This window comes from Nannospalax galili, unplaced genomic scaffold (assembly GCF_000622305.1).
Source record: "Nannospalax galili isolate Female #2095 unplaced genomic scaffold, S.galili_v1.0 scaffold475, whole genome shotgun sequence".
NCBI classification, from domain to species: domain Eukaryota; kingdom Metazoa; phylum Chordata; class Mammalia; order Rodentia; family Spalacidae; genus Nannospalax; species Nannospalax galili.
The window spans coordinates 2,797,330-2,809,108 of NW_008339435.1; the positions used below are offsets into that span (position 1 = coordinate 2,797,330).

Here is an 11,779-nt window from a genome sequence, read left to right on the forward strand (position 1 = left end):
GCATCTCGTTCATTCTTGACTACCATTATACCCAATTTTCTCATTTTAGGGGTTTTTAAATGCACAAAGATATTTACTTATTTGTAATGAATTTGAGCTGCTGGTCCCCCCCCCCCCAAGCTCTTACCTAGCATGGGAAATGCTTTGGGAATACCTCTAAGTTTAACTTTAGCAGCAGTTTATTCCTTGATGTTTGTTTGCTGTAATACCAAGAATTGAATTAGATGATTGCTGTGATCTTCTGTTTTAACATTCTCTTTAATATTTTGATCTTACTTAGTTATCCTAGGGTAGTCTTGACCCAAGTACATTAGTGATTTCTATTTCTAGATTGATACTATGGCTGTCCTTTAAATAATTATTATAATAGTACTTAATGTTGACACATACAATTTTGTGTGTACTGTAACCAAAGCTTTTAAAATGTATTTTTATTTCTCAGCTTGTTTTATTAATTTGTCATTAATTATAAGGAATCTAATATTTAGTTTAATAGTCAAGCATTAAATAGAGCTCCTATAAGCATCTAGTCAATGAAGTACAGACTAGGTATTTAGCTCAGGGTACAGTGCTTGCCTCTCATTTATGACACTGAGTTTAATCTTTAGCATTACCAAAAAAGATAACCAGAAAATAAGTTTATGAAGAGATATTTCCTGTAGTAATGCCTATAGTAAATTTTAATTCCTGTAGTAAAATTTGAGAAAATGGACATTCTGAATTAAGATTCTGTATTATATGTGAAAATATTGTAAGATTATTTAAAATTATTTTAATATTATTTATTATGGGGGGGGTTATTCCATGACACACATGTAGAGGTCAGAGGACCTCTACAGAGTTGGTTCTTTTCTTCCATCTTTATTTGGGTTCTGGGGATTGAACTCAAGTGGTCAGGCTTGCAGAGTAAGTGCTTTGACACACTGAGCCATATCACTGGCCTCATAAAGCTGTTTTAATCCGTATAAAGATTAAGGAAAAGATGCTATCTATATAAATTTGTTGTTGAGACAGGATCTCGTGTAGCCTTGGCCGGCCGTAAACTCATTTTGTAATTGAGGATGACCTTGTATTCTTTCTTGATCCTTCTGCCTCTGCTTCCCAAGTTGCTGGGATTATAGGCGTGTGCAGCCTTTCTTGGCTTCATTTTTTAAAATATGTTTTTTTAAATTTTATTTGTATGAGTGTATTGCCAGGATGTATGTAAGTGCACCCGTCATACAGTGCCCACAGAGGTCAGGAAAGGGTGTTAGATCCCCCAAAACTGGAGTTATGGACAGCTGTTAGCTACCATGTGGGTGCTAGGAACCAAACCCAGGTCCTCTGCAAGAGCAGCCAGTTCTCTTAACTGCTGAGTCGTCTCTCCAGCCCTGGCTTCATAAATTTTTAATTGGGGTAAAATCTGTATAACGTATTTACTATTTTAACTATTTAATGGTGTTTAGTGGTACTATATATATATTGCCATGCAATCTTCACCACTGTCCCTTAAATACGTTCACAGAGTTGTCCAAACTGTTACCACTACCTGTTTCCAAAATTTTCCATCACCCACCATAGAAACTCTGGAAACCATAAGCAATATCTCCTTTTCTCTATTTGTGTAACCTGTATTTGATTTCCTGTCCCTTGAATGTGCCATTGTAGATAATGCATATAAATAGAATCATGCAATATTTATTCTTTTATTTATCTTTTTGTAGTTTGTGCACACGTGTGCGTGTGTGTGTGTGTGTGTGTGTGTGTGTGTGTGTGTGTGTGTGATGCCAGGGATTGATCCAGAGCCTTGTATGTGTGTGTGTGTGATGCCAGGGATTGATCCAGAGCCTTGAACATACTATCAAACACTCTTACTACAGAAATACATCCCAAGACCTATTGGTTTATGATTAAAATTTTTTAATTGATTTTTTTCCATTAATCACCATTTGCTGCATGAAGAAGCTTCTCTGGTGAGAGCTGAGAGATGCATTAATTAATGGGTATAAAAATAAACCATTGTAAGTTGGTTTAATACTATATCCATTTAGTAGAATAATAGTGGCAGACTTTCCCCCATCGTCTGTGATCTGTCTAGCTACAGGTTCCTAGGCCTTGTCTCAGTGACAGGTATGGGTTCCATTTTGTGAAGTGGACCATAAATTCAAGCAGAAAATGGTTGGCTACTCCAGTAACATTTATGCCACTATTATATGAGTGGGCTTATCTTGCCAAGCCAGTTGTAGCTTGCAGGATTCACAGCTGGGCAAGATTGATGATTAGTTTTCTCTTTTGATAGCATGCATAACACCTTTCAGCACTGTGAAAGCTAGACAGTAGAGATGAAGCTTTGAGGTCAGTACTAGCTTGATTTCTTTTTGTTTGCTCTACAACTCATGGATGTAGTGTCTTTAGCAATAGGGTCTTACTGTCAAGTTCTGGTGAGTATTGGTTTATGATTTTGAGGTTATCTTTGCTGTTGCATCCATCAGGACATCATTCCTTTTTATGGCTTGGTTATATTTCATATATGTATATGCCACACGCACACACAGACACACACATATACACATTTTTTTTATCCATCTGTTGATAGACACCTTTTGAGTGTTACAAATAATGCTACTATGAGCATTACCACACAAGTATCTAAGTTCTTATTTTAAATTCTCTTAGCTACTAGCCTGGAGTAGAAATGTTAGACCATTTGGAATTGTATGTTTAACATTTTGAGAAGCTGCTAGACTCCTCTACAGAGGTTTTACCATTTTATATTCTCACTAGCAGTGCATGAGAGTTTCAGTTTCTCTACATTTTCTCAAACACTTGTTATTTTCTGTTATATCTTTTTTGTTTGATTTTCTTTTTTGTGTATGAGTATCTTACTTGCAAGTGTGTTATGCGATGCCCAAGGAGGAAAGAAGAGGGCATCAGATCTCCTGGAACTGGAGTTATGGATGGTGGTTAGCCATCATGTTGGGGAACTGAACCTGGGTCCTCTGCAAGAGCAGCCATTGCTTTTAACTGCTAACCCCAACTCTGGCCCCAGCTTGTTATTATCTATATATTTTCCTAAGTAACTATCTGTGGGTATAAAGTAGTATCTCAGTTGGTTTTAATTTGCATTTCCCTAATTAGTCATGATGACCATTTTTTCATGTCCTTAGAGATGGAGAGTTCTTATTAAAATCCTTTGCCCAATTTTTCTATATGATGTGGGTGTTGTTATATTGTTGCTGAATTTTAAAAAATATGTTCTATGCTGGGTGTGATGGCATATGCCTTTAATACCAGCACTTGGGAGGCAGAGGCAGGCAGATCTCTATGATATCAAGGCCAGCCTAGTCTACATAGTGAGTTCCAGATCAGCTGTGGCTATAGGAAGACCTGTCTCCCCCCGCCACCAAATATCTATGTTCTAGGCATTAATAGATATATGATTCACAAATATTTTCTCCCATTTTATAGGTAACCTTTTCAGTATGTTGCTAGTGTTGTTTGATATATGGCTGTTTTTAAAGTTGATGAAATCTGGTTTGTCTACTCTTTCTTTTGTTGCTTATGCTTTTGGTGTCTCATCAGTTGCCAAATCCATTGTCATGTAGCTTTTTTCCTATTTCTTCTAAGAGTTCTATTACATTTTGTGCTTTGATTTTGAGTGCATATTTTGTTTTTGTTTTTGAGACAGGGTCTTGGTGCATAGTTCTGGTTGGGCTAATAGTCTCTGAATTCTGTTCTGTCCGAACTTCTGTCTGTGTAACAGTATCAAGCTTGTTTTGATTACTATGATTCTGTAATAAGTTTCAAAAATAACTGTATTCTTTTTCAAGATTGTTTTGGGTGTTCATTCCATATGAATGTTAAGATATATTTTTCTTTTTCAAAAATTATCATTGGATTTAATAAGAAAAACATTAACCTTGTAAATTGCTTTTGGTAGTACAGTATTGACTGTATGTCTTTTAATCTATCTTCACTTTAAAAAAATCTTTTCATAGTTTTGTAAAACTATGACATACTTTACTAGAAGTGAGGTAAAAGAAACTCAGGTCCTGTGGTTTCTGGTTTCATGCAGCATTAGGCAACCAAGGCTAATTTTGAAATTTTCACTTCAGTTTACTTATGACTTGGGAGAGTTCAGTTCCAACTAACATTTGCTACTCTCCTTTGAGCAGTCTCCTTACTACCCACATACAGTACAAATGCACAGCACAATGTGGAGATAGCACTGTTTCCCTTTAAGTGCTAGGGAGGTAAGAGGCAGATCTTAGCTCCTGATGGCTTATCAGCTCTATCTGAATCTTTTCTCAGTGCTTGCAGGTGTTCTTTAACTGTTTGTGCTCAAAGACAGATAACTGAAAAAAGAGAGCAAAACCAGATAGAAGTTATTTTATGAAATCAATTTTGGTGGGATTTTTACATGAAGACTAAAAGTGTTTTCGGGATAAATAGTTCTGGCTGCTTAGCTCTCTCTAATTTGTAATTCACTTGAATTTTCAGTATTAAGTTGCTAGTCTGTGCTTTTTTTAAAATATCCTTTTAACCTAAACTATAATTTTGGTTTTGTTTATATAAAAAGGTTTTCAATTTAAAAAAATATTTATTATTTTTATTTTATGTGTATGAGTGTTATGCCTGCATTGTAGGAAAGTGCACCCATGTCATGCAATGCCTGCGGAGGACAGAAGAGGCTTTTGGATCCCCTGGAACTGGAGTTATGGACAGTTGTTAGCTGCCATGTGGATGCTAGGATTCGAACCCGGGTCTTCTGCAAGAACAACCAGTGTTAACCGCTGAGCCATCTCTCCAGCCCCAGTTTCCAATTTTTTTAAAAGAATCCTTCAAAGCTTATTATAAATTTAGTTGTTGGCCTTAGGAATAATTTCAAGAGAGAAGTAAATTTACTTCTTAAAAATAATTCATTCTTTGTGTTACTGACCAATTCCTGTGTATTCCAAAGTTCAGCATCTGGGGCTTGTGACTGTATTTAGGATTTACCTAAATGTTCTGTTGTTTCATAGTAGTATTTGATAATGAGTGAAACAGGTGGAATACCTGCTCACACAGTCTTCCTCACTAATTTTATTCCCAGTGGTCCTCTTAAGTGTCCTCATGTCTCCTTGTTACTATATTAGAATCATTAAGACCTCACATTCTTGTTTTTCAGAAACCTCTGTGAAACCCTTTTGGCTGATGGAAGCATTCTGGCTCTAAATCCAGCCTTCCTACCCTTCTTTTAAGTTTACATTGCTTTGTTTGCTGATAAGCATGCTCAGCTATTACCAGTTGACGGAAATTTGCCATGCTGTTGTCTCTTGGCCATAGGCATGGCCAGATGATTCAGGCAGTGGAAATGAGATATATTTATTCTCTAGCCCACTAAATACAGACTGACTCCAAAGAAAATATGCTGTAGTTGGGGCGTTGCTGTAGTTGGGGCCTGAGTTTTGCCACAGAGTGGGGACAGAGGTTTGCCACACTAACAAGCTTAGTGCTTTACCATTCTGAACAAACTAGCCAGCATTTATTTCAAGCTCAGAACACTTTACTTGTTATTTATGGATGGACACAGCCTAGGGGAGAAAAGCATAGCTTCAGTTTATCCTATACAGGAATCTAATTTCTTCTAACTGTGAAACTATAGTTTCATCTAAGTCACAAATGCAGGCAGTTGGACCTTATGTAACATCTCTAATCTGGTAAATAAGTAGGTTTGATGCCTCAGAGAAGGGAAGAAAGAAACCGAATGTTCATGAAAATAACCAGAGAATAATTTGTGCTCAGCTTGCTTTGGGTGCCAGTGAAATAGGGCTTTATGACCTTGACCTTGGAGGAAATTCTCAGTATAAAGAAGTTTAAAGTTTGGAATCAGCATGCAGGAAATCTGCCACTTGGCTATAGTAATTGCAGACTTCGTATTATTTGTTCTTTAAGGATGGGGAGTACCTTCAGAGGGAGACCCACTATGTCCAAAGCACAATGAATGCCATTTTCCTATTGAAGTGAATACTGCCAGGTTGGTTGTTGTGGTCTTCATCTGTAGCTTTCTCTCTCCTATGCTTGAGTGGATAGTCTTTTTTGTTGCCTTGTGTTTATTAGAATATTAGAAATGGAAACTTGGAATAATTATCTAACTCTTCTTTTTTCTTTCCTTTCCCCCCCTTTTTCTTTATTTTTTTTGGAGACAGGGTCTTAGTATGTAGTCCAGACTGGCCTTGAACCTTCAATCCTCCTGCTTCTGCCTCCCAGTAGGGATTACAGGTGTACACCACCATGTCTGACTCAATTTTCTTATCATACAGATAAGAAGAACCAGGGTTTTAATGCCCATAGTTCAAGAACAACTTCCTCCTCCTCCTTTTCATCCTCCTTCTTCTTCTCTTCCTCTCCCTCCTCCTTTTTGTTCTGGGGATCAAACCCCAGGCACTGTACATGCTAAGCCTGTACCTGCCACTGAGCTATACTGCTAAAGCCTCCATAGACTCTTTACTGAAGGATTGAGAAATAATGGAGGCCAAGGGGAGAAACATAATGAAAATAATTCCAAAATAATAATCTCAATTCAGAGTTTAAAATGGCCCTCTGAGATTAAAACAGCTCTAATGATGCCATCATTCCACAATAAAGAGAACAACAAACTTCATTCTTGCTTCCTAGAAGTTAGTTATATTTAACATTTCTAGGTCCTCATGATGAAAGACTCTGTGGATGGAGTAAAAGCTCTATATGTTTTATTTTTTTCTTTTGACACTTGCCTTTTTGTAAGGGAGGAATTGGTCCTGAGTGAGCTCTTGCTGTATTTGTCATTCCGGAACTGATGACACCAAATGAAAAACAAATGAAAATTCTGGATTCCAGCCAGTCTTCCCTTGTTTGTTCTTTAAAATGAGGTTGGAATTAATGTTTTCCTTAATTTCTTTGAAATTTTAAGCACTTATTGCCACTGGTTTTTTTTTTTTTTTTTTTTTAATAGGCTAGTCTCTCCTGACCTACCTTTTAAAACATGTCTTCCTGTAAGGTGGCAGTGGTAAATACTCCTGCTCTCCTACTGGCACTTTGCAATATTTTCAGCCTGGTTTTGATTTCTACACCAAGCCATTTCCACTGGCCTGCCAGGTCTTTCTGGCACTGTCAAGAACTTGAAAATTAATGTTTCTATTCACTGAAAGTAGGAAAGTTTTTCCCTTTTCAATTTTAGAAAAGCTTTTATATTATTTCTGGGTGCTCTTATTCTCTGCTTTATTAATGTCCCCGTCAGACCTGTGTGGTTTAAAAATATGCCATAATGGTTACAATTTAATTGAATTTTGAATGTCCATCAGTCATATGTGGCTATAGCCACTTGCAACATTACTTTTTTTGGGTCTTAGTCAGCCTCGGATTATAAGAGTGCACAACCATACCCAGTAGGATTATAACTTTTAGAAAAAAAATTATTAATTTTTATGTGTATGAGTATTTTGGTTGCATGTGTGTAAATGCACCGTGTGTACAGTACCGAGGAGGCCAGAAGAGGGAGTCCAATCCCCTGGAACTGGAGTTACAAATGGTTGTCGGCTGCCATGTGGGTCTTCTAGATGAGCAACAAATTTTCCTCACTGCTGAGTCATCTTTCCAGCTCCCAGGAATATAACTTTTGAGGGTTGTTTCCTTAGGGAACAAAACTAAAGTTCATATCAAATGCTATAGAAACTAGTGAAATTAGTTCCTTACCTGTCTAGTAGAATAAGTCTGAACAGGCCTAGATGTTCTATTTCAGTGCAAAGATCAGGAAATGCTTTAGAATCTATGGAGGAGTTTCCTAATTCACCTGTTTTCTAAGGGCATTGATATATAATTACTTGTAGAAGATATCCTTAGGGAAAATATCCTAGGCCAGGCATGATGATACATGTCTGTAGTCCCAGCACTTGGGAGACCAAGACAGGAGAACTCAAGTTCAAGGCTAGCCTGCGTTATGTTAATGAGTTCAAGGCCAGCTATGGCTATATAGCAAGACTTTGTCTCAAAAATAACAAAACAAAAGACAACCCCAAATCACTGTAACAACAACAAATGCATCATTATACCCTCTTTTCTCAAACGGCCCCAACACACACATACACAGAATATAACAATAATCATGTATTACCTGAAACTAAAATTTATAAAACCTAGACAGTCCATGAGGATATATAATCAGATGGTTCTTTTTTTTTTTTTTTTTTTCCATTTTCCTACTGTTATTTGAGGATCTGAAGTACCTTTGCAGATTCAAACTTTTTGACTTAAAAGGAGAGGAAATTTTTAGAGAAAATGAAGAAGTACGTAAGAGTTCAGATCCTACATCCAGACTGCCTGGACGCCATCAGATCCTACTCCAGACTGTCAGGGCACCGTCATTTTGTAGTGTAGACTCAGATACTGTAACCTCTTAGTTTCTTCATTTGTCAACTAGAGAAATGGAAATAGTGCTTTATCTCATAAACTCTAAAATGCCATTGATTACAAAGTGCAACATTATATGCCATGTAATTAGTGAAAGCATTGCCATTAAACTGCAATATACTCTCACTTTTAAGATGTTTAAAATTAGCCAAAAATGTACAACTTAGAATTGGTGACATATAGTAATACTTTCTTAAGTATTATTGTAAGGATTAAGTGACAACATTTACAAAGAACTTAGCACAGCACATAGTACACACTGTCATTTATCATCATCATCGTCATTATTAATATTCCTGTTGCCTGTTACCATTCTTTGCCCCACCCCTCGTTTGGGAATCAAATCCAGGCCATTGCGTATGCATATGCTCTTCTTCAGAGCTCCTCTCAACCTTTATCATTCTTTATTTGAACCCATTTTCTCCTAATTTTATTTTATTTATTAATTTATTAAATTAATTAAAAATTTAAATAAATTTATTTTGAGACAGGGTCTCCCTGTAGCCCCAGCTGGCCTGGAAACTTGCTATGTGTGCCAGGCTGTCCTTGATCTCACAGAGATCCACCTGCCTCTGCCTCCTGCATGCTGGGTTTAAAGGCATGCACCACCAAACCCAGCTTCCTAATTTTATTTTATTTTATATTATTTTTTTTAATATTCAGAAGTTGAGGTTTTATTATTTTTGTTCGTTTGTTTGTGGAGGAGCATATATGTAGAGGTCAGAGAATAATTTGTGGAAGTTGGTTTTCTCCTTCAACTATGTAGATTTTGGGGCTCGAACTCAGGTTCTCAGGCTCAACAGAAAGTGCCTTTACTCCTTGAGCCATTTCACCAGCCCAAGTCTCTTAATTTTAATCACAGTTTGTGAAAGGCCCAGTTATGTATACCTCCATGCTAAATACATTCACAAAGATGAGCATGTAGGTAATGCTTACTCACTGAAGATAGTATCATAATACTTCATTCTGGAACCAGATTGCTGAAAGTCAGGTCTTTGTTCTAAATTTTACCAACTGATTTTAGGCAAATCTCTCTGCCTCAATTTCCTCCTCTGTAAATCAGATCTTAATTTCATTTTACATATGTTCATATATAGAAAGTTCCTAGTTTATGGATTACCTGTCTTACTTGAAGTATTAATGAAATGAGTATTTCTAAGAACACAAAATTCCAAGATTCAAAATAATGATAATCTTTTTAAAAAAATTACTATTTTTTATTTTATGAGTATGAGTGTATTGCCTGCATGTATTTAAGTGTACCCATGTCATGCAGTGCTCATGGAGGTCAGAAGAGGGTATCAGATCCCCTGGAACTGGAGTTAGAGACAGTTGTTAGCTGCTCAGCGAGTGCTGGGAACTGAACCTGAGTCCTCTGCAAGAGCAGTCAGTGCTCTTAACTGCGGAGCCATCTCTTCAGCTCCTCAAATAATGATATTCTAATAATAATAGTTATTATTATAACTAACATTTACATATGCTTGTCATAGGCCAAGCACTGGCCCATGAACTTTATTGATTTACTTAAATTTTGTAAAAACCCCCGGTGTGATAGTCGGTTGTTGTCGTCTTGTATAGATCAGGAACCTGAGGCCCAGAGGGGTGAAGTTGTATAGCAGCAGTTACTAAATGATGGAACTAAATTCAAACCCTGTCAGGCTGGCTCTTGAGTCTGTTACAAATACTGTCTTTTCAGAAAGCATTTTGTAGTTATTAGGTGGGTCATTTAATTGATTTTTAAAAACAATTAAGAAGGTGCTAAGTAGAAAAAATAACCTATGATCTTTTATTTATGATTCTTATATTTAGGAAGCTCTCAAAACTGAAAATTTTCTTCTGAGTTTAATACAAACTCACTTATTATTAGGACCTCACTTGAACCATTATAAGATTATTTAATGTCTTTAGCCAACTTAATATGCCTACTCAGTGTTTTATTGCAGAAATATTAATGTACTTGATTATGGGTTGTGAACTCCACTGAAATTGTGTAATGTGGGTTATGTTCTCTATTACCTTTCTGTAATTCAAAAACTCCTGAGTTCTGAACACTTCAGGCCCCAGGAATTTTGGGGGACTGACTTTATACCAAAATTGTTTTCAGTTTCATTAAACAAATGTGCATTTAGCTTATATTGCATCAGGATTTAGTCAATATAATTATTTTCCCCAAGTAATGTTTATTCTTTTATCCAATAATTTTGTTTTTTGCTAGAGCCCCTGAAATTATTCTCGGACTACCATTTTGTGAAGCTATTGATATGTGGTCACTGGGCTGTGTAATAGCTGAGTTGTTTCTGGGATGGCCTCTTTATCCTGGTGCTTCAGAATATGATCAGGTAAGAGTGCTTATTTGGATGGAAATGAAAAGCAACACAGACTTAACTGCACAAACCTGCACATATGCAGGCTTTTTTCTTTCTTTCTTTTTTTTTTTTTTTAAATGACAGTTTGAAAAAATAGACCTCGTAGTATAGGAATATTAAAAAAAACATGTCATGAATACATAAAATATAGTCTATTTTTATCATTATCTACCACAAAGTATATACAAATCTATTCTAAAAAAATGAAAACTTACCAAAAGTTACACAAGACCATGTATGATGCCACTTATAGTTGAGAGACATGTAAACAAACATAATAGTTCATTAGTAAATCCTAACCACATAAATTTAACTGCAGTGTATACTGTATTGTAGTAATTTTGCCACCACCTCTTGTTGCTGATGTGGTGAGGTCAAGGGTGGTGAGTACCTGCTTCAAATGCTATGTGTGCTAATCATTGTGCTTGAGTTCCTGGTCTCTTTGCTAAATTTCATGTCCCAGAAAAACGTGATCTCTTGTGGTTCTTTGTGTGTGTGTGTGTGTGTGTGTGTGTGTGTGTGTGTGTGTATAATATATAAAATATATATAATATAAAATATGTGTTAATCAACTGTTTATGGTATTGGTAAGGTTTCTGGTAAACACTATATTAGTAATGAAATTTTCCACAAAGGCTGAACCATTTCATTTCACTAGCAGTTCATGTGGGATCTAACTTTTTTTACAAACTAGACAAAATTATCCATTTCTAAAAGTAGCCATCCATGTAGGTATAAAGTATTATTTCATTATGATTTTTGTTTGTATTTCCCTAATGGTTAGTGACATTGGACATCTATGTGCTTCTTGACCATTTGGATATTCTCATTGGAGGAATGTCTGTTTGTTACAATTCATTGCCCATTTTTGAATGTGGTTGTTTTTGGTTGCTGAATTATAGTTCTTTATAGTCTAAATATTAATCTTTTATCAAACATAATTTTCACATGCTGTCTTCCATTTTGTGTTGAGGATACTTCTTGATGCACAAATAATTCTTACTTTG

General features: G+C 36.1%; 1 protein-coding gene across 7 annotated transcripts in view; it reads left to right on the forward strand.

The window, feature by feature from the left end:
- Hipk1 (homeodomain interacting protein kinase 1) overlaps positions 1–11,779 on the forward strand; it is a 73,209-nt gene that overhangs the window by 18,662 nt on the left and 42,768 nt on the right. For all 7 annotated transcript variants that reach the window (XM_029563989.1, XM_008833991.3, XM_029563991.1 and 4 more), the window contains exon 3: positions 10,622–10,745. In XM_029563989.1, the coding sequence (XP_029419849.1) occupies positions 10,622–10,745 (124 nt within the window). The remainder of the gene's footprint in view (positions 1–10,621; positions 10,746–11,779) is intronic.